Source organism: Kwoniella botswanensis, chromosome 1, assembly GCF_036426115.1.
Source record: "Kwoniella botswanensis chromosome 1, complete sequence".
Classification (NCBI taxonomy): Eukaryota; Fungi; Basidiomycota; class Tremellomycetes; order Tremellales; family Cryptococcaceae; genus Kwoniella; species Kwoniella botswanensis.
Window position 1 is genome coordinate 4,722,690 of NC_088599.1, and position 21,111 is coordinate 4,743,800.

Here is a 21,111-nt window from a genome sequence, read left to right on the forward strand (position 1 = left end):
GACCTCATCATCCCTTCTTGGCCATTAAGATCCTCCCCTCAGTGCTGTGGAGCCCATACTGGTACTGTCTTTGGATAGACTAGATTACGTCAACTAGCCATTATGCATCCGCAGTGCATACTATACGAATCGATGGATTCATCACAAATGATTATCAAGAACTGTTCAACCGTTTCCCTAATCTGCGGATGATCGTTTCGTACGACGATACACTCCGACTAATCCAACACCCATCAGATTCCCTCTCGTCATACACAATATCTTTTCGTTGAGCCCCTCGATGGCACGTCTCCTGCTCTCTTGTTGACAAGAAGCCATCTCTTGCTCAATTTCCCGAAGAGGAATGTCCTGTACCGAAAGAAAGGAAAACTTCCCATCGACTGGCTTCGCTTGATCTTTCAGATAATCGTCATGATTACGATACTAGCGAAGCCGATTTAGACCGTGTCTCGATCACATGGAAGAAAAATCAAGGAATATTTGCTATACCTTGTGATAGATTGACTTTGTCTTTCACTATACCGGGTGATTGGCTGAATGATATATTCATAGCTATGCGAAGAGGTAATGTAAGACACAGCATCTTCCAGGAGATGAATATCCATAGGATTGCCAACTGTCGAAACGTCGATTTCACCAATGATACGGATGATAACGTCACCTTGGCGACGATCATTGAGAACGCCAGTTTCTCAGTGAAAAAATTGATCATTGGATCATCCTATTTGTATTCAAGATCGCAAACACCGCCTGAAGATCTCGGAATGAACCTTGTCAACTTCCTCAAGTCTTTCTTGCAGCTGGACCTCAGGTTCACTTCCACTTTTCGAGAATTGGTCCGCCTACAACATCTGACTTTAAGAATGGGTTGTTATCCCTCGAGTGTCCGCGACCTATCTGATCTAGACTTGAAAATTGAGGCTTGGGAAAACCCCTTTAGCTTCCAAAAGCTCAAATCTCTTCGTATTGATCTATTCCTCTGGCACGATAACACCCTCGTCGACCAGCCAATGCTCACCAATCAGCAATCTATCGACATCATGGCTAATGCAATGCTAAAGATTGGGGGGTTCGGCTGCAAGTACGAGCTATCTTGGGATTCGCCTTACTTTGGAACCCCGACTGAAGGGTTGGCAGAGCTCAAGTCATTCTGCAGAGAAGTTGGAGATGAAATCAAAAGGATGATCAACGATAGAAAGTTGGAATTGGGCAAACAGCAACCGGAAGCCTCGGTTGGCTGGAAACTCGTTTCGCCAGAGGAATGGATTTAGCGCTGAGGTTCAGAAAGGTCGAGCCCGAACCAGTGTCTTCGGAACATCATCCTTCTTCAATAACACCTTCGTTGCTGCTCTAAATTATATTACATATCATCGCAAGGTCTCATGGATTTTCGCCCCATTCGTCGTCATGCATGATGTGTCTTCGGACTTGATATAGCAGGTCCAGCAACTTGATGGCTCGAACGGAATCAAAAAAAAAAGTTGAGGCTGACCTATTGCTAGCAAATCAGTCGCGATCTGTAAACAAACTCGCATCTTTCTTGCATCACTCTAGCTCTAGCTATATCGACATTCTCTCGTGTACGGAAACCCAGTGAGATCCGTCGCATTGTGTCCAAGTAGTGCAATATCGGAGCAAGATGACTCAATATATCGAATCACCGCTCCCCTCACCTCTGTATATCGGAACCTCCGCTGCCGCTCGCGTCTGGTCCATTAAACACATTCGTGTCAGCATCCTCGAGAACCTCCCTATTTCCGACTTGGCCATTAATCTGAGATGATCGAGGGATATCTTTCATGACGTTGCTAGAGTCTTGTACAGATCGATGGAATATGTGAATCACGAAAAAGTTCAGAAAGCTTGTACGAACGTTGTGAGTAGCTAGCTCTGTGGATGCTGAATCCACGGCATATATAGACGGATCACACTGATTCATTCCATTCTATTTTTCTTGATCTTGACTACTATGGCAACTGACCTAAATACATGTTCCATGTCCCATTCAGACTGGACTGCGATACTATACCAATCTGGTCCGTCATATCAGTCTTGAAAATAACCGCCAAGTCTACCTAAACCAAAACCTGTTCAATGCGTTCCCATCACTTTGATCGGCTGATAGGGACGATGAATATCTTATACTTCAAGATCAATCTTCAGCTTCATCATCCGACGATCCACTTAGTTTCACACCGACCAAGGTGATTCTTTGGGAGAGGTATGATGATTCTATGGATATAGCGTGCGGATACTATTTCAGGGATTTGGAGGAACATAAGATCCCCATGGAGGAATGGAAGGTGGACCGTAGGATCAGATATACTCACATATATGGAGAGGAAGGCAACCCAATCCTGTTTGCCAATGAAGGTCCTACTTCTATCACAGATTGTTTTTACAAATGCTGGAAGGAAGGTACAGGTCTATTCGAATCTATTGTGGATGAGCTGGACCTTTCTTGTGCGTTAACCTCCAGAAGACTGTTAAGAGAAATGACGGATATCTCTCAAAAGCATAAAGATGGGAAAGACATTTCTATGCCAAGGAAATTACGTTTAGCAATATCAGAAGAAGACGACAATTCGACTTCTTTGATAGAGGTCTTTTCTGGTTTATTAGAAGAGCTAGAAATGTACTACTATTTCACAGGTTCCCGTGACGGTCTACCCACTTTGACTACCACGACTATACATTCTTTCTTCCGCAAATCGTTAAATTGGTCAATTGGAAACCAGCTGAAGAAGTTGACAGTTTTGCTCAAGGTCGAGGAATTATCTCCAAATACTAGAGGATCGCTAGATGGTTTGAACCAAGATCATAACGATAAACGACATCTTCTGAATCTCGAAAGATTCTCTATCGTTCTGGATTTCCATCAACTACCTACGTTTCAAAAATCTCTTGAACGTATTTTGGACCGTATTCCAGATATGTCTCAGATCGCAAAGGGACTGGTAGCTATGGGAGGTACGGGATGCGTGTATACCTTAGATGCTACTGGCTCAGAAAACGATAAGGAGATTGGAAAGGTTCTGACTAAAGCGCTTAAGGTTGAGATTATGAGATTATGGATAGATAGTCCTGCAGAAATAGGCTGGGAACATGTAAAAAGGAAAAAGATCTAAAGATATAGTAGTTCAATTGTATAGTATACGTATTGTCTTATCCCACAACCTCACATATGTATATGTCATCCTATGATTTGATTGAGAAGCTGCTCGATTGCCATGATGTTTGCACATCTCAAAATGAAATATAGATACCAAGTCAGCTGATACCGTAGTGCACTGACAACATGCGAACACAACGATTGTCCGAGAAGATGAAGTTTTTTTTGCATGCAAGACAACGGCTCTAACACCCTATGGGATCCGGAATCGAATCCCTTCAAATATCCTAATCCTGATCCCATTCCCAATCCAATCTTACCACTACACACGAACTGATTAAAGAGGACCGTGTCTAGCTGGCTTAGGAGGATCGTAAACGATTTTCCTGTTTTTGAGGTATGTCCATTTGAATCTCTTGACGTAGACTGAGATGGCCGTTAAGGTGGAGAGGATGATCAAAGCTTGTAAACCCATTTTCTTCCTTTGGTCATGTTCTGGTTCGGCAGCCCAGTTGAGGAACACAGTCACGTCTTTAGCCATTTGAGAGGTTGTAGCGGGGGTTCCTGTAAACAAGAATAGATACTGGTTAGCGAAAGCCTATATATATGAGTATACACAGATATATATATATATATATATATATATATATCAATGAATGAACAAACTCACCATCCTCGTATTCTACCAAACCATCGAACAACACCCTAGCCATGGCAATACCACCACCTGGGAAGTAAGGGTTGTAGTTCATACCCTCAGCGAGCTTGACACCAGCGGGGGGATCACAGTAACCGGTAAGAAGGGAGTAGATGTAATCGGCACCACCGTGTCTGGCTTTGACGATGAGGGAAAGATCAGGGGGGAGACCACTACAATCAAGAAGCATGAGGGTGGTCAGCAGAATTGTTCAGTCAGTGCACGATGTCAGTCGGACGACATATCACTCACCCTCCGTTACCAGCTCGGGCGGCTTCTTCGTTAGGGTAAGGGGCTGGCATGTAATCGGCAAGTTTACCTCTGCGAGTAATCACAGATATAAGTCAGTTGTCATTCGAGTCGAGAAACATTGTCTTTGCAAAGTTCGAATGATCAGAAGCGGGACGAATCATAAGATCGCTCAAACGGATCATCTTGAACCACCACTTCCTTTTGCAGAGCGTGATCCGACCTGCTTGGTTTAAATGAAAAGGAGAGAACACTCACGGTCGTTGGAACATCTCTCCTTCATCATTAGGACCATCGGTGTACTCAACCTCCTCAGCCATGGCCTTGGCTTCATCTACAGTGTGCGAGACACCGACCAAGTTTCTCCAAGCGATTCGATCAAGCGAGTGACAAGCGGAACATACTTCTCTGTACACTAAGTGGAATCAAGGCAGTTAGCGGGTCGCCCCTTGGTTAGAAGCTGCTTGAGTGGACGTGACGAAGATAGTTTGTAAGATTTGGGATCGAAACATCTTTTCTCTCGAGAACAAAAGCCAAATATCTCCTTCATTCTTTTTTTTTTCTGTGGTCTGTACTCTCCCTTTGATCTGCCTTTATCCAGATCTCCAACTTCCGATCGTCCTCGATCACCCACCAAGTCGGATCGTACACCGTCTTCAAATAGATTGTTTATATCCCCTGATCATATCCTCCCGTCCGATCTCATCGTATGCAATCCCAAGGAATTCCTTCGTTTCCGCTTTCCTATCTCACACCATTGTAAGATCCAGACTGAACGACTCACCTTGGTAACCTCTTCTAATCGACGCATGGTTGAAAGTTTCGAATGGACCGTAATGTTCGAACGGCAATGTGGTAGGATGCATACCATTCTCCGCTGCTGAGTTTGCTGATGCTTCAGGTAACAATGATCCGAATCCAGCACCGTACAAGTGGTTGTACCATGCTAATGAACCTGCTGCTAACAAGGTTGAGGATGCGACGGCGGTCTTGGAGGCGAAGAAGGGTGTGGATGGGTTGGAGGATGATGATGAGGAGAATCGGGCCTGTATCTGAAGTTAGCTATGTTGATCTTGAATACCCATTTACCATACGGAACGGAAGGAAATTGCTTGAAAGAGAGTATTGTGTGTACTGACCTTGGCGAAAGGCTGTACTCTTGCTCCTGCTCTGCTTACGAGCCTAGGGAACGCTGAGGAGATCATGGTGGGTGATGTGGGTATGAGAAGGTGAGGGTGAGGAGAGTGAGGATGTTTATAGAAGTGATATATCCTCCTTAGCCACTGAGATTGCAGCAAGTATTGAAGGTGCGAGAGTGCAAAATACCCAACATACCCAACTGCCAATCATCAATGCGGAATTATCCACAACCCATCCCCTTGTTACTCGGAATATCCCGGAACTATACCACTGTGGCACTCTCCCCCCGGTACTACTTATCTGACACGTGAATCCATACTACGAGTAACCAAACATGGCATGTCATGCAATCAGCAGTCTACGTTATACATGCACATACTTCATATACCTCACTACCTGACCTCTCCTATACACAGATGTAACATCATGCGATTACTCCCAGTCTACTACACAGCGATAACATTACCACCCATCCTGCTCTACTCCACCTTCGTATCCGCACAGACCTCATTACACGACCTCCCAGCGATCAAAGACTTCCTAGATTGTCTTGGCTCATCCAAGGAGCAATACAAGTTCAACCTCGACGAAGGGGAGATGCTTGTCCTGCCCGCTGATGGACGACATCTCAATGCTACTCAGCAGGACAACACCCTCGTGAATTGCATTGCAAAGTACAATGATCGTATCAATGTGGTGATGTACGGTAGTGCGTACGAGGACAGTACCGTCACAGGTAGTTTCGCAGCCGATCAGTTGGTTGAGAGGTTAGAAAGACATGGAATATCGACTATACCCCGCAGAAGACCCAGGGGAGGCTTTGCGTTGAACGGACATAAAGAATTGTAGTTTCCTGTATGTATGTATTCAGAACGCTTGACACCGTCATATTCGTTTGAGACAACCGAAATCAATCTATCCACGTGCAGGGAGACCTGTAGAAATACATTTCATCATTTGTGGTTTTCAATATAGTCAAAAGAGATACGTTTAAATTGATATGAGAATATAAAAAGAAGTCAGGAACCAATTAACTTCTAACTTCCATTTTTCCAAACAAAATAACAAAGAGTATACCTATCTATTCTGTCAGATGGGCTAGACGGGAGGGTTCAAGATACATAACTGATATCCATCAATCGATCGTCTCAGTAGTAATGTAAAATAAAACAAAAAGAAACTTATTAAATCAAGAAAATATCTGTTAACATAAAGAACCGATACAAGGCCAAGGCGAAGCTGCATTTGTGAATGAACCTTTCCACGAATACGTATCTCTCTTTGGACAAGATGTATAGCCGAAAGGACTAGCGACATAACCTTTTTCATTACCTTTTGAACAGTCGTGATGAGGCCACACATAAGCCGTTAAGACAGCTTGAGGTTCTGGATTATAGAATTCTATGCTTGTATATTTGCTTGGGAATGAAGGACAATCACCAGCGAAATAAGATTGTTGGTCGTTATCGGCGCATGAATCGTCTGTAGCGGGATAAGATTCGTAATATCCATTTACAGCTTGTCTCTTACTTCTACTTCCACTTCTACCTTTGAGAAAGTTATTGGTAGATCTTCTTCTAATCGGTACTGTTGATATATCATGAGAAGATAATCTATCGTTCAGTTCGGTTGCTACGAAACTTGACGAGACAGTATCGTCACTGTACGCACTTCCGTATAAGACGATATTTAGATAATCGTGATACCGCATAATGCAGTTGAGCAGGAGATTATCACGTGTAGTGCAGTTTGGAGATCGATTGTCGGCTGGCAGAACTAAGATCTCCCCTTCGTCGATATTGAATTTGTAATTGGAGACGGCATCGCCAAGACAGTTTAGGAAACCCGTCACGGCGGTTGAATTGTGAATGGTTTGTCCAGAAACATAAGCGGTATTGGATAGGAACCCAATGAAAATGGTTGATAGTAGGATTGAGAATCGCATGATGATTGTGGGGACTATTTCGACCGTGAGTTTGCCAACGTAACAAGAATGAGATGGTTTTGTCGCTCAAGCTGAACTCACCTTAAGATATATACCCTACAGTGATAATGATTTGGTGAACAATATGAGTTTTGAAATACTGTGTAGGATAGTTGATTGTTGAACTGACTTGACTTTACTTGTAAGCTTTTCCAGCTGAGACCACAACACAGAAACAGGAAAACCTTTATATATCTTGTCAGATCATCACGAGGTAGTTAGGTATCTATGCTGCATCGGCCGATCTCTTTCATGCTGAGCCTGAAGCCAAGTGCTGCTTACTGAATACCTTCACACCTTCATCCTCACGAGTACCTCCTGTCAGATAAGACGCTTATCCGTCGATAATCCGTTTTCCTCCTTGCACATGCTGTCTGAAACACGATCATCACTAGCTTGATTTATTAGCTTTTATACGTTATGCCGAGCATAATCAACATAACCGGGCGTGGGTCCTCTCATCGTCAATGTTGTTGTCGCTGTCGATGTCAGCCGATTCGTATCCGTTTCAACCCCACAAGGGGGTTTAGCCATCTTCGAAGGAGTATTGCTGTACGGTACATATTCTTATATCGATGACCTGTCACATGTGCGAGGAGATATGTGTGTGAATAATCAACGTCAGCAAACTCATTTATCAGTCTCAAAGTCGAGCTAACAGTAGGGTATCGGGAATATACCGAGCCGTATCAGCGGCCGTACTCGTATCATTTTCGTTAGTCTGAAGTTTACTGTACTGTACGTTACTTGTAGTCATACCGCGCTCGTCGCTTAGATACTCATGATGGGACAGACAAGAACATGCGGCTTTATGATCGGAAGTCTAGGGTATACTAACACAGCTTTGAGCAAGTGTCAGTGGCCGATGACCCGACAGCGCCTGTATGAAGCATGCCAAGCCAAAGCTCCACGGTTGACATGTCTTTCGCATATACAATACGTCCAACATCCTCCGACTGTATTGTTACTCAGCCGTTTAGGTGTACATGCGGAGTATACAGTGCCCGGTAGTAAGTACCGAAGGTCCTCCTATATGCATATGCGTACTCCCCAGCCGTTCATATACGATATGAACCCATACACGGTCCCCTTTTACTCCTCAACATCCTGAACACCACTATAAGATTCCAACTGCTCCGTGGCACCTTTCCAGTCGATCGTACCTTTGACCAATTGGTCTACTACAGCGATAACGTCGTCGACTTGACCGATCAGCTGATTGGTCGAATCTCGTTCTCTCAATGTGATGGTTCCTTTTTGGATGGCTAGATCAAACGTGATCAGTCAGAGTAATATGAAGAGATATCCATAAAATTCCTTTGTATCTGAGGGTGTGAAGCGAAACCACACTCACTGGCGAAATCTACGGTACATCCGAAAGGTGTACCCAATTCATCATTCCTTGCGTACTTCTTACCGATCGAAGCGGATGAGTCGTCAACTCGACTGGCAATACCGATTCTTCTCATCTTTCGGGCTGCGTTTAAATCACGGCGTGAAATTGATAAGTACAAGTTGAACCGATGGTGAGGATAACCCCAAGTGCAAAGATAACTCACAGATCTCATGAATCTTAGCTCTCAATTCAGCATCTTGGGAGATGGTGACAATTAGACATTTGATAGGAGCGACGACAGAGGGAAGGGAGAGTACCTAGAGAATAGCATATAGCATATGAGCATAAATCAGACGTTTGATCCTACTTGGTGTATCTATCATCTGCTCAGTCACTCACACCTCGTGCCTTATCTTGTTCTCGGGCCCAGTAAGAGTGTTCGAGCAAAGAGTACAAGATTCGACCGATACCGAATGAAGGTTCAATGACGTTAGGGGTGAACTCTCGCACTGTCATCAGGAATGTCAGCTCTGTTTGGGTATACACAAGGTTATTTCATGAACTCACTGTGCTCGGTAACGGTGATAGGCTCAATCTTCACGAGGTCAGATGTGATGTCGTATGATTTTCCGTCAGCACATTTGACTGATGATTTGCTGTATAGCATGATTCCAGATTAGCAAATTACGCAGATGTATATTAAAGGACGGGACTTCACTTACCCATTCACCAATTCATCTTTGATACACTGCAACTTATCTTTCTCCAAGCCCAACAAAGTATCTTTGATCATCGTCGCATCCTTCTTGAAAGTCATACCGAATTTCTTAGCATCAAATTGAACATCTAATTTCTCAACTTTTCTAGGTTGGTCTAATTTCTGTTGTACTCTCAATGGTTGTTTGGTTCGGACTGAATGAACGGTCAAGTCGTAGGCGGATCGATCGGCACATCCTACACATTCGATCCATCCGTATGACGATTGGATTTCAAAGTCCCAGCAGTCCTAGGAGCATAAGCAGTATCAGATGTCAGCGAGATCCAGATTGCATTGACAGCAATGATTCCCTATGCTAGTATTACTCTTCAAGTGGCTGCCGTCAACTGGATGAAAAACGCTCACAGCTGCGTAGTGCGCCATCTCATTAGCCATGTGTTGTCTACATCTCATCCTCTTTGGGTCGATACCAATCTTCTGCAAGAAAAGCTGTGTTCGACCGAGGAAGTAACCGAGAGTTTCATTATCGACGATTTTCTACGAGGTTATGCAACCATAATGAGCACAGCTCCTTTCTCAGAAATCGACCGCAAAGATGACCACTTACCTTCGCAACAGCATCTCCAACAGTCATCTGTGTGGTATCGGTCTTACCTTCACTCTGGATATCTTTAGGTAACAAGGTCAAAACAACATCTTTCGCTTCGTTGAATCTTGCATGTCGTTTATCAAGGGGATCAACGTAATGTTCAATTTCGGCCATCGTGAATTCTCTGCGTGACACACATAATCAGCTGAGCGTGTTCCAAATGGTACGAACAAGTCAACTGACCTGACTCGAAGTAAACCTTGTCTTGGGGCAATTTCATTTCTGAACGATCTACCGATTTGGGCAGATGCGAATGGGACTTTACCATTGTTGAATTCCAACAATCGAGCAAAGTTTACGAAATGACCTTGGGCGGTTTCAGGTCGGAGGTAACTAAGGTGAATAATGAAAAGATCAGCTATAGGCGAAGAAGATCTGAAGTTATGTGATGAGACATGTAGGATGTAGGAGAACCTCGCTCACCCCTTGATCTGACCGGTAGGACCGATGTTACTCTCGAACATAAGGTTGAATTCTACAGGTTCGGAGAGTTCGTTACCGGTAGCAGGGTTTCGGATGTTATGTTTTCGTACGAGTTCACCGAGTTCTGGACCGGTGTAGTTGTCGATCTGATAGTAGGAGAGATTGAAGTAAGCATTCACCAACATCTTTATTTGTTACGTATCGGTCTCAACGGAAGCTCCAGCTCTCAACCTCCACATATTCCATCTTCTGAATTTGCACGTAGATAACCCTTCTTCTGACGATTTCACACGTCCTCCTCTACTACCCATGATCATATGAAATTCTTACTCACCTGAGCCAACAGACTTTCATACTCAGCAACAACCTCATCATCCAACTTGATAGCCACCGATTTAACGTTCTTCTTCTTCTTTTTCTTCTTATCATCTTCCTCCACTACCGGTTCATCCTTTACACCTCTAGCTTCTTTATCACCTTTCAGCCTAGCTTCAATGACAGCCTCGACCAGATGGTCCGCTCGGAAGATCTCTCCGGTCTGGACGTCTTTGACCATCCAATCGGCGAATCTGTGCATAGAGAGATAGATGTGGATATGTGTGTTGATGCAGCCATTGCGAATTTGGAAGTTGAAGAAAGTTAAAAGGGAACATATAACAAGAATCGTAGTAAATTATCAGACACGACTAGTCGACTATGTTTAGACCCACTCACTTATCAACATGACCTGAAGTTTTGAGTACCTCCGACAAAGTCATAATGGTAGTATCCAATTCCAACATATCCTCTTCGATGATGTAGTGTTTTCTCCATGCGTCAAGAACGTTGGCCTGTAAGGCTGATCCGGTAGGTCCGTAATCATAGAGACCGGCGACACCTACGATCCATCAACGTAGTTGTAATCAGCGACATCATTCTCCCAGCTTGACTGCATAATTTGAGCTTCTTCTGGAAGGGGATATTTGAGAAGGAAGCTGTGTTGATCCTGTGGGAGTCGGCAGTCTCACTCACCTCCATAGATCTCAAAGGCAGGAGCGAAGAAGAACCTCCTCGCCAACAACGCATCTAAAGCGGTCTTGTCGAACTCATGGGCGGTTTTGTTGATAGGTTGAGCGAGCTCGGAGGGGTGCGAAGTGGAAGCTGCTGATTGAGTGACCATTTTGATTTGTTGCTGCTGGAATGATGTGGTTCTAGGGGTAAGTGTGATTCTTGGCTGGGTATGTATCAAGCGTCTCAGATTAGGTAGTAAACCTTGACGCATAGATATTTTCAGAGTAGGGTAGGTTTGGAGAAAAGATATAGGTGGACTGTCTCTTGGAGGATGTTGAAAATGAATTCCGCTATTCATTTCACTCGATGACTCGCTTGGACACCACATTAATGGGAAAAATAGGGAATGACGTGGATATATGACAACTTATCGCAGATAAACAGGCTGCATGTATAAGCGGAGATCCCCGCTTCCTCCCCTTGTTGTTGATACAAGACATCGGATCCAGATAACTCATCTCTCCATCTTGTCGAATCCATCTCATACCCCAAGTGACACATCGTTGCCTTGACTCCTTGCATCACGGCTGCGCCCTCAGCAGAATGAAGGACCTTCGACCAGTAGAGAAACAATGGCTATTCCCTCACTCCGCACTCAACAACACACCGTCGCTGGATGATGGGATAGATTTGCAGACAGAGTTGAAAAGGAGGAAAGTGATCATCGAATATATGAGGAGTCTGGCCCTGAGGGCTAATGCAATTGTGTGAGCTACCATTATATGTTGCGACAGATAAGCAAGCTGATGAGATATGTGCTTGTGTTCGTGCAATTATAGTAATGGAGATGACCCGGAATGTACGAGACTGAGAGGATCGATGATAGTTGGATCAACGTTGGTGCATCGTTTTTACATGAGACGGTCTCTCAGGGATTTCTCAGAGAAGGTGAGTGATATAAGCTTGATATTTGCCTTGTCATGAACAAGTAACATACACAAGTGAAGAAAAATTCGGCTGATCGATCCAATTGTTCCATCGTCGGTCATAGCTCATCGCTCCGACGATACTATTCCTAGCTACCAAGATAGAAGAAGAACCCCTGAAACTACGACATATAGTCAATTCATGTATAGCAAAGTTCGAACCGCAGGGTGCGAGGGGCTGGTATCCTGATAACAATCCACATGAGGTGAGTCTACCGTACTCAAGGTCTATGTCTGTCACATTATCACTTTCTAAATCATTGATGACCTCCAATCAAATCCCACTTGAGATCCTTTCGTCTTGAGCTTGTGAAGTAATTTCAGGAAAACTCCAAGCTGAACTAATATGACGTGATAGCAACCTCCTCGAGAATATCGCACATGGGAAAGATCAATTTTAGCCACTGAGGAAGTTCTCCTCGAAGCGCTATGTTTCGATATGGCTGTAGATCAACCTTATCCCACTTTACTTCGTTCGGTCAGTGGGTTAGATGAGATCATATCGAAAATGTTGTCAAATGGCATCGATTCCAACGGGATTGTAATTGGTACAAAGAGTAAAGAGAAATTGAGTGAAGGGCGAATCACGGAAATTGGTTGGACGGTGACATCTGAATCGTGAGTTACCTGACTCTCCATTTCTCAATCTCTCATCAGAGGATATCATACGAATCATATGGTCACAGATGTAATGTGGATCAGTAGATCAAGGGAACAAGGCTGATGTGCTTCATTATTTACTGTGATAATCATATAGATCACTCTCACCCTTGCCTATACTCTACCCTGTCCCGATCATCTCATTCGTCATTTTCACATTTATAATATCAATAATCGATCAGATACCTCCATCACACGGTTTATGGAATGCCTCGGAATCAAGTGAGAGATTCGGATTGGATCTGGGCAGAAAAGGGAATGACGTGCTAGGCCATGATTTGGATATGGTCAAAGGTGAGTCGTCATCTCAATGATATCATGATATTCCATGTGGACGCTAATATACATATACTGGTTTAATAATCACTCTTGTGTCTAGCCTGTTTAGATGATTTGATACGATATATAAATCAAGGTCTGATACTTGACGATTTAAAGAAGTATATAGTGGCGAGTCATACCTCCATCATATGGTTGTTGGTCGTACGTTATATATGCTGATCGTACTTCTGGATATTCAGGAGGAACCGGAACAACAGACGGAGGAACCTTACCCGAAACGATTTATTTTGGATGTCGCACCTAACAAGGAGAATCTAGGGACTAATGGAGTTTTACATGGAAAGATCGAGATTGACGATGATGTGAATATGACGACGAATGAAATCGCCCAGAATACCCAGTCGACAGCAATCACAGACGTCATTGTTAACAATGGAATAAGTACATGAAAGATCTCAAAGCAGGAGAATACAATCGAGACTATAGCGATGCTATCAATATCAACATTCTCATGATATACACTGTTGTACTTCTAACAATTTACCATGCATCTAATTCATATAATTTATACCATACTATGTACTACTCTTCACTTCTCTAGCAGCCTCGATCACAGCATCCTTGAACCCTTTTACTTCGCTTTCGGTCATTGCAAAATTCAAAGATACCAAACCCCGCTGAGCGATCCAGTATCCCCTATCCAACAGGTGAAAAAAGAATAGATCTAAACCTTCTCGTTTCTGACTGGGAGAGGTATAGTGAAGTTGGTTAATCGATCCTAGACCTGTCATCTGTGCACATGTGGACAAGGTCAGTCGGTTGGAATTATATATATTCAGAGCGATGACAGAGATGGTCAAAGATGCTATGGAAGCAGGGTCGATAAGATAGACACGAGATCTAAGGGATGAGTTATTGAGATACTCACCTCGAATGGTAATTCCTCATTATCGAATACCTTATTCAGATTCTCTCTCAAACTGTGACCCAATTCATTAAGTTTACTTAGATTCTCTTCAGTCAAAATATGTTGAACAGCCGTCAAACCAGCTATCATCGTCAAAGGGGAATTATTGAATGTCCCTCCATGAGAGATGGAATTGGGTTGTCGGGCATCGAATCTATGCAAATCGGTTCAGTAGTTGACATTAGTAACAGTAATCGGTAACGATGATGTATGTATGTAGTATCTCAGAGGAAAGATCACTTACAAACTCATAATCTCCTTTTTACCCCCAAAAGCACCAAATGCAAATCCGCCTCCGAAGAATTTCCCTAGTGTAGTCATATCTGGAGTTACCTATGTGATCCAACTTGAATCAGCTACAAGTTCCCTTATACCTGACCTGACCTGATTGAGCAGGCTCGTAGTCATAATGTATTACTCACCCCTAATATCTTCTGTCTACCTCCTATAGACAATCTGGCAGTCTGAACTTCATCAAATACCAATACTGCTCCTATCTCGGTAGATAGATCACGAAGGGATTGTAAGAACTCTGGATTGCCTGGGATCTATAATCAAGATACAGCAAGTCAGCTTTAGCTTATGGCAGCAGTATAGCCTGATCCGATCGATTATCTAAATTGCATCAGTTCGTTCTAGGCGTAACGATGGAAAAACAAGTCATAGCAAGATCCACTCACACATCCTCCTGCACCCAACATAGGTTCAACAATTATCACTCCAATCTCTTCGGCATACTTCCTTATTATCGAGTTCGTCCCGGTGATATCATTATATGGACAAACCACGAAATCCTGTTAGTGATGATATACCATCGTTCAGCATAGAAATAAACCCCTCTTTGAGGCCTTAAACGTGACCATTATTGAGCAGGAGCATGGACTCACATAAGGTACTTTGAGATCTCCTCCATCTTCTCCAAAATGGGATAACACACTCCCATGATAACCTCCTTCAAACACGACGACTTTCTTTCTTCCAGTATAATGCAAACCGGTTGAAATTGCCAGTATGTTCGCTTCTGTTCCGGAGTTCGCGAATCGGATCAAGTCCATGGACGGGAATCTGGAACACAGGACCGAAGAGAGTGAGGATTCGGGAAGGGTGTGAGCTCCTAGCTATGAAGTTAGGATGTTAAAAGGTCAGCTCGGGTTCAAAAGTTGGAACGACAGGTATGGACCACAGGATGAGTTGGAAGGAAGGGTGGTGGTTGATGAGTGAGATTGTGAGATAGCAGTACATTTTGCAGATCATGACAAGAGTAGGGTATGCATAAGGATGAATCCGATAGGAGATGATCATGCTCACCTGTAATCCATTATCTAGCCCCTCGATTATAGCTTTCTTCAACACAGGGTTGGTCTTGCCGTATATCCCACTCGTGAAATCAGATACACTAGAATATATGAATTAGACTCTCTGATTACTTCCTACCAGCCAAAAGAGGTGTGATTGTTGGGTTTGAATGGGAATGGGGGATGTTGGAGATTATATTCAGGAATTATGTGAACTTACAAATCCAAATATTTATGACCATCCACATCAATGATCTCACTTCCTTCCCCACGTTCAATGAATAGCGGAAAAGGGTGAATGAATATTGACGATCTGGTCCCTCCGCCCGGTAATGACTCGGTAGCCTGTTGATAAGCTTTGAGAGAGTTGGGATTCTTGGAGGCATAGGATCTTCGAGCAGCTGATAAGGCCTGGGACAGAGTTGTAGTGGTCATGGTTGGCAGTATGAGGAGGGATAGGGGATGTGATTGAAATAGGAGAGAGGGTACAATCAGAATACAGGACTGTCAAGTCGTCAAATAGGAGAGGATGGTCATGGTCATCTATCGTTTTTGAGCTGGACTGAGTCTTCAACAGACATTTGCATGATGTTGGATGTTTGATGTTGTTGAGATCAATGATTCGGTTTTCTATCTCGGTCATTTAGTTACCTATCAAAGACTTAGACACCGCAAACCACGCGTCAATGGGATGATCAGATAACACGATATATATATATATATATATCTATATGCATGGATTCATGGAAGAGCAGAAGAGAGCAGATCCGATACAACGATATGGTGCAAGCGATTGTCAGACCACTAAGCGATAATCATGTAGCAACAACTATCTGTATCTGCGATAAAAAAGCAACTCGATCCGTTATTGCGTTATGGTAGAATCCTATCTCATCGTTCTCATCTTCCAGTTTATCGTGTTGAACAGATATGGATCCTCATCCAGACTAACCAGATTTGACGTCTTTTCGAGGGCGAAGGATGACCATGACCCATATAGTTCTCTACATCGGCTGAGCAAACCAATCTCGGATCAGTCGATTTCACATCAAAGCCCGGATGTTGCCCAAATGAATCTCAAGAAGGTAAATATCGTAACTTGATACCTCTCGTTTCGATATCTTCGTAAAAATAATCCAATCAATTATGATGCTCTCGCTTATCAAAAAGATGAGACTTACCCTGTACTTCGGCTCTCTCCAACCTCCTTTCATTCTGCAATACCAACCTCTTCAATTGTTCTTGTTCAGCTTTCGATTGAGCCTGATGGGATCTCGAGTTCATCGCGATGGTAGAATCAAGTGGTATATCAAGTGATCGTATCTACAGCACAGCACAGCACAGCCCATGTGAATCAACAAAACCCTTTACAATAATTTAACCTTGGAACTCGACTTACCTGTTGTCTGTTACCTTTCTTACTCAACAACGTAAACTGCATCTTCCCTTCTTGTTCGCCTACATCCTTCTTCCTGATCAGCGGTACAGCCGTGTCAAACACTGGGGGAGCATTCTTCCGTTGATCCCTTCTCGCATCTGTCGTATCTGCTAAGAGCTTTGCAAATTCTCTATCGAACTCCGATTGAGCTTGTTCATCCATTTCGGAATGTTGTTCTTTTTCTTTATTACGGATCAACACAACGTTGTCTTCCTCCTCTTCTTCGTTTTCTTCGCTCGGGGGAGGGATTACCTATCCAGATCATTTGATCAGCATGTACAGCCAAGAGGAGAATTTTCTCGATCTCACCTCAGCTTCATTGGAATCTATTGGATCTTCATGCCCACCACGATCACCTTCGTCACTCCCTTCCTCATCATCACTCTCATCGTCTAAGAAGATACATAAATATCAATTTTCTACCGGATCATCATAGAAAACAGCTAACTGACCTTCACCAATACCCAGCGCAAGTAATTCATCGACTTTAGCAGCAGCTTCAGTGAAAGTCCTAAGATGAGGCATCTTGGGTCGTAGGGTCTGCGAAATCACCTGATGAGCTGATCGTCCTTTTGACAAGTTCCGTTTCAAAGGTAATTGTCAACTCACGTCCAAAGTATCAGTAAGCATAAAATCGACGTCCATAGGTAGTTCAGTTTTACACGTCACGTAAAGCTGATCAAGGACCCAGTCAGCTGAATGGATTCCTCAGCCTTAAAAGCTGTACTTACCTGAAGCATGACCAGGTATTGATCTAACTTCCTAGCTTGGGATCCCTTATCGAAGCATGCACCACAAGTATCTAAAAGTGTGCATGCCAGTCGGACTCTGAAAAAATCGTCGACAGCATCTATGGGCGATTCTCGACCTGGTACAGGGAATGGATCGGCTTTGAATGTACATAACATAATCAGTCCGAATGTTCGCATCAAAGAGGTGTGAAGAGGACTCACCGTGACCAAAGCTCAATAAACTCCATAGCGTCTCAAAAATCACTCCGGCCCCTACAACTCTATACATATATAATTCGCCCAGATACCTAATGGTTGCTATTCGCCTTTGATTATGCTTGAAGATATTCTCCTCCATGCCTATCCTGATATCCTCCATAACTTGATCAACTACCGCGATGGAGAACTCGGGGTGATATCGCTGCAGGTCATAAACCAAAGCAGCTAAGTAAGGGATATTTCCAAATTTGATATCGTTCGGTGAAGTGAATGACGATAAGATAAAGTCGTATGTCTGTAACAAACGCCGATTGTTATTTCAGCTGGAACCGTTGTCTATAGCCGAACTCACCTCCGCATCGTCCCAATGCAATTTCCTCAATAACTTCAAGACTTTATCCAAGGTTCTCTTCATCAGTATATCATGTAAGAGGTGTTGTATGAAACTTTGCATTGGCGATAGAGTAATTACTTCCCTAGCGACTCTTTCAGGTGGATTACACTGCTCATACCATACATCAGCTAAATATATCCTGAAACAAATAGATACACAGGTAACTCACCATGTAAAACGCATTCTCCAACATCACTTGATGTCTCTGATCTAGGTGGGAATTACCCTGCTTTCTTCTCATCAACTCGACCTATCAGAAAACGTATTAGCAGGCGTATGTATAGATTCACACGTATCATACTATTCATACATACCATTTTCTTAGCGGTCTCTTTGGTACCTTCAAATCGCAATAAGAATCTTCCGCAGTTCTCCAACAAATTCGATATGTTCTCGATATTGAATTTGAACTCGTCCAGGAATACTTTGAGTACGTGAAGGATAGTATATGGTTTGGCCACTTTGAATTTCGCCAATTCACCGTAGAATCGGACGTTCTAAATTCAATCATCAGTCAGTTGTGAATATGTCATCTCGCAATAGACTTACCTTGAGTCTGAGAGAATCAAGTTCTCGTACTAATCTCTTCCGCTGAAGATATCTCATCTCCTCGTCGAGCTGTATAGCGAATTGGCAGATATGAGTACGAAGCCGTGACATCGACAGACTAGACGATAAGAGACTCACAATCTGCAACACCCCTGTACCGATATCAGGCATATATCTATCTAAAGTAGCAACGAATCTTGCATAATGAGGGAGGAGGTCGGTTCGTTGCTTAGGTACTTCTCCAATAAACTATAAAGAGGGTAAAATCAGATCATATCAGCCTTCGTGATCCTATGAAGATATCCACATGATGTGAACTGTGCCAATTCACCTTGATCAACCTCTTCCTAGCAGCTTTGGAATTCAAAAAGGCAAATTCTACCGCCAACTTATCTAGTACCTCTCGATTATTCGCTTCAGGAAGCGCAGCGAACAAAGCGGTCAATCTTGCCGCAGGACCAGATTGCAAGCCATCATCTTCAGTCACACTCGTATCTTGTATCGTAGGCTGTTCATCATCCTCAATGACAATTGGTGGATCTTGTTCCATAGGTTCTCCAGATGTAGACGCTGATACCGTTCTTGACAATTCTTGAGCTTGAAGATCCGTTGTTGTTGCTGATTCATTCTTATCAGGTTGTGAGTCCATTTGTTCCAATTGTCTTTGTAGGTCCGCTTCATCCGCTTTTCGCTTTTCTTCATCTTCTTGTTTACCTTCTTCTGAAGTAGCAGTATCATTGGTATTTTTACTTTCTTTGATACCTAATAATGCAGAGGGGACCACTTCCCTGAGATCCACCAGATCCTCGTAGAACCTCCTTTCCTCTTCATCGTCCCATATTCCACCTGCTACGGGGCCATCCTCTCTAACAGTAAATGAACTGGCACTTTCCACAATCTGTAATCCCGATTTAGCTAAACTTGCAGCAGTAGGTAAGACTGGAGGTTGCAATCCCAATAACTCGGCTAAAGTGTTCACACCGGTCGTGAGCCTTTCAACAGCTTTGGTCATTTTCTCATAAGCTTGTTGACGATCTTCGAATATTTCCCCGGATGTGATGTAGGCTTCGTGATTACGGCGATCTTGTTCGAGTAGTCGCTAAACACATATAATTGGAAACCGTGAGCTTTTAAATTCCGACTGAACAGAAGTGTTCATACTAAGGGGAAACTTACGATTTGACCTTTGACTAATGTTTTACTGGCGGAATTGAAGTAATTCTCAAACAGCTCCCTCATCTTCTTTTGCACTTCTACAGGTATCAACTCAGTCACACCTTCAGGCAGCTCTTCTTTTTGAATAGCATCTCCATTGGCTGAACCGTCTTTTGTGGAAGATGGATTCGGTCCGAGATAGGCTCTGACGAAATATTTCAGGAAGGTTGTGAGAAGAGGTAGATTGGTATATTGAGTATCACCAATCATCTAAACGATCGAACTCATTTAGCATGGTCCGTGTATGGATCGATGCCAAAGAAGCCTACTCACAAATCCCTTCAGTATCTTGCCAACTTCCGAAGCTCCTTTAACAGGACTTTCAGCCCAAGCTCCAATCATAGCTAATTCAGCTACAATCCTCAATACAGGTCTTTGTTTGCCCAGTCTTTCCTTGTCTTCCTTCTCCTTGTCTTTCTCTGCATCCTTGTTCGCGGGAGCAGCATTAGTACTATTGACGGGGGAAGAGAGAACCGATAAGAGAGGTTGTAAGAGCAGAGGAAGGAAATCTGGTGTTAAGCGGGTATGCAGATAGACGATTATCTACAATTTCGTTGGATCAGCTTCTTGCTACCTCAGTCCATCTAAAAGAGCCTCAAGAAAGCTCACATCGACAGCTATCTCGGAGTCTCCCTTCTTGGTTGACCCTTCCGCTACCGCAGCTACGATCTCCTCGAGGTACTTGGTAAGTGTCAATCCATCAATTTCCTTGATGAGCGTTTCAGCTGGTCCGACGAGTAATGACGATTTGAGCTTGTTCAGAAGAGTGGTATGTTTCTTGAGGGAAGAATCGAGTGATCCGGGTGGCCCTAGTTACAGTGGATACATGCTGTATTAGTCATATCGTAATAAATGATTTGTGCGATTGGTCATCTTGAGATCATGAACCACACTCACGTCTCGCTTCCTCCAACCAATACTTCTCGACCATCTCGAGAAGCTTCTTCCGACGAGGGAACTTGGCGACATACTCGGCTGTCGTCGACATACCTTGTCAATCGCCCTTATTGGTGGGTTATCGACTGCTGTAGAGGGTATATATGGTCGATGTGATGGTGATTCATGCATATGACATCG

At 43.4% G+C, this 21,111-nt stretch overlaps 8 protein-coding genes across 8 annotated transcripts; 3 read left to right on the forward strand and 5 right to left on the reverse strand.

Moving 5' to 3' along the window:
* Positions 1 to 554: 554 nt before the first annotated feature.
* L199_001807 (uncharacterized protein) lies at positions 555 to 1,271 on the forward strand (the record flags this gene model as incomplete). The annotated part of the gene is made up of 1 exon (XM_064887560.1): positions 555 to 1,271. The coding sequence occupies one exon, from the start codon at positions 555 to 557 to the stop codon at positions 1,269 to 1,271; it is 717 nt and encodes a 238-aa protein (XP_064743632.1).
* Positions 1,272 to 3,449: 2,178 nt separating this feature from the next.
* L199_001808 (uncharacterized protein) lies at positions 3,450 to 5,263 on the reverse strand (the record flags this gene model as incomplete). Its single annotated transcript, XM_064887561.1, has 6 exons — positions 3,450 to 3,676; positions 3,783 to 3,982; positions 4,062 to 4,130; positions 4,317 to 4,473; positions 4,843 to 5,104; positions 5,198 to 5,263. The coding sequence occupies 6 exons, from the start codon at positions 5,261 to 5,263 to the stop codon at positions 3,450 to 3,452; spliced, it is 981 nt and encodes a 326-aa protein (XP_064743633.1).
* A 361-nt stretch (positions 5,264 to 5,624) lies between these two features.
* On the forward strand, positions 5,625 to 6,047 carry L199_001809 (uncharacterized protein; the record flags this gene model as incomplete). Its single annotated transcript, XM_064887562.1, has 1 exon — positions 5,625 to 6,047. The coding sequence occupies one exon, from the start codon at positions 5,625 to 5,627 to the stop codon at positions 6,045 to 6,047; it is 423 nt and encodes a 140-aa protein (XP_064743634.1).
* Positions 6,048 to 6,402: 355 nt separating this feature from the next.
* L199_001810 (uncharacterized protein) lies at positions 6,403 to 7,143 on the reverse strand (the record flags this gene model as incomplete). The annotated part of the gene is made up of 1 exon (XM_064887563.1): positions 6,403 to 7,143. One exon carries the CDS (start codon positions 7,141 to 7,143, stop codon positions 6,403 to 6,405), a length of 741 nt encoding a protein of 246 aa, XP_064743635.1.
* A 1,131-nt stretch (positions 7,144 to 8,274) lies between these two features.
* Positions 8,275 to 11,467, reverse strand: L199_001811 (glycine-tRNA ligase; the record flags this gene model as incomplete). The annotated part of the gene is made up of 13 exons (XM_064887564.1): positions 8,275 to 8,447; positions 8,537 to 8,659; positions 8,742 to 8,835; positions 8,918 to 9,027; positions 9,086 to 9,174; positions 9,241 to 9,524; positions 9,642 to 9,773; positions 9,844 to 10,009; positions 10,069 to 10,218; positions 10,309 to 10,454; positions 10,643 to 10,877; positions 11,023 to 11,185; positions 11,320 to 11,467. The coding sequence occupies 13 exons, from the start codon at positions 11,465 to 11,467 to the stop codon at positions 8,275 to 8,277; spliced, it is 2,013 nt and encodes a 670-aa protein (XP_064743636.1).
* Positions 11,468 to 11,901: 434 nt separating this feature from the next.
* L199_001812 (uncharacterized protein) lies at positions 11,902 to 13,675 on the forward strand (the record flags this gene model as incomplete). Its single annotated transcript, XM_064887565.1, has 7 exons — positions 11,902 to 12,065; positions 12,138 to 12,246; positions 12,350 to 12,490; positions 12,643 to 12,902; positions 13,042 to 13,238; positions 13,324 to 13,394; positions 13,466 to 13,675. 7 exons carry the CDS (start codon positions 11,902 to 11,904, stop codon positions 13,673 to 13,675), a joined length of 1,152 nt encoding a protein of 383 aa, XP_064743637.1.
* Positions 13,676 to 13,801: 126 nt separating this feature from the next.
* Positions 13,802 to 15,923, reverse strand: L199_001813 (uncharacterized protein; the record flags this gene model as incomplete). The annotated part of the gene is made up of 8 exons (XM_064887566.1): positions 13,802 to 14,017; positions 14,155 to 14,347; positions 14,438 to 14,526; positions 14,616 to 14,741; positions 14,874 to 14,987; positions 15,081 to 15,311; positions 15,502 to 15,589; positions 15,709 to 15,923. The coding sequence occupies 8 exons, from the start codon at positions 15,921 to 15,923 to the stop codon at positions 13,802 to 13,804; spliced, it is 1,272 nt and encodes a 423-aa protein (XP_064743638.1).
* Positions 15,924 to 16,565: 642 nt separating this feature from the next.
* L199_001814 (uncharacterized protein) lies at positions 16,566 to 21,022 on the reverse strand (the record flags this gene model as incomplete). The annotated part of the gene is made up of 18 exons (XM_064887567.1): positions 16,566 to 16,609; positions 16,670 to 16,811; positions 16,888 to 17,178; positions 17,236 to 17,318; positions 17,379 to 17,466; positions 17,536 to 17,601; positions 17,658 to 17,815; positions 17,880 to 18,171; positions 18,229 to 18,378; positions 18,440 to 18,520; positions 18,585 to 18,767; positions 18,820 to 18,888; positions 18,958 to 19,068; positions 19,151 to 19,918; positions 19,996 to 20,244; positions 20,308 to 20,577; positions 20,644 to 20,843; positions 20,932 to 21,022. The coding sequence occupies 18 exons, from the start codon at positions 21,020 to 21,022 to the stop codon at positions 16,566 to 16,568; spliced, it is 3,336 nt and encodes a 1,111-aa protein (XP_064743639.1).
* Between the last annotated feature and the right edge of the window lie 89 nt (positions 21,023 to 21,111).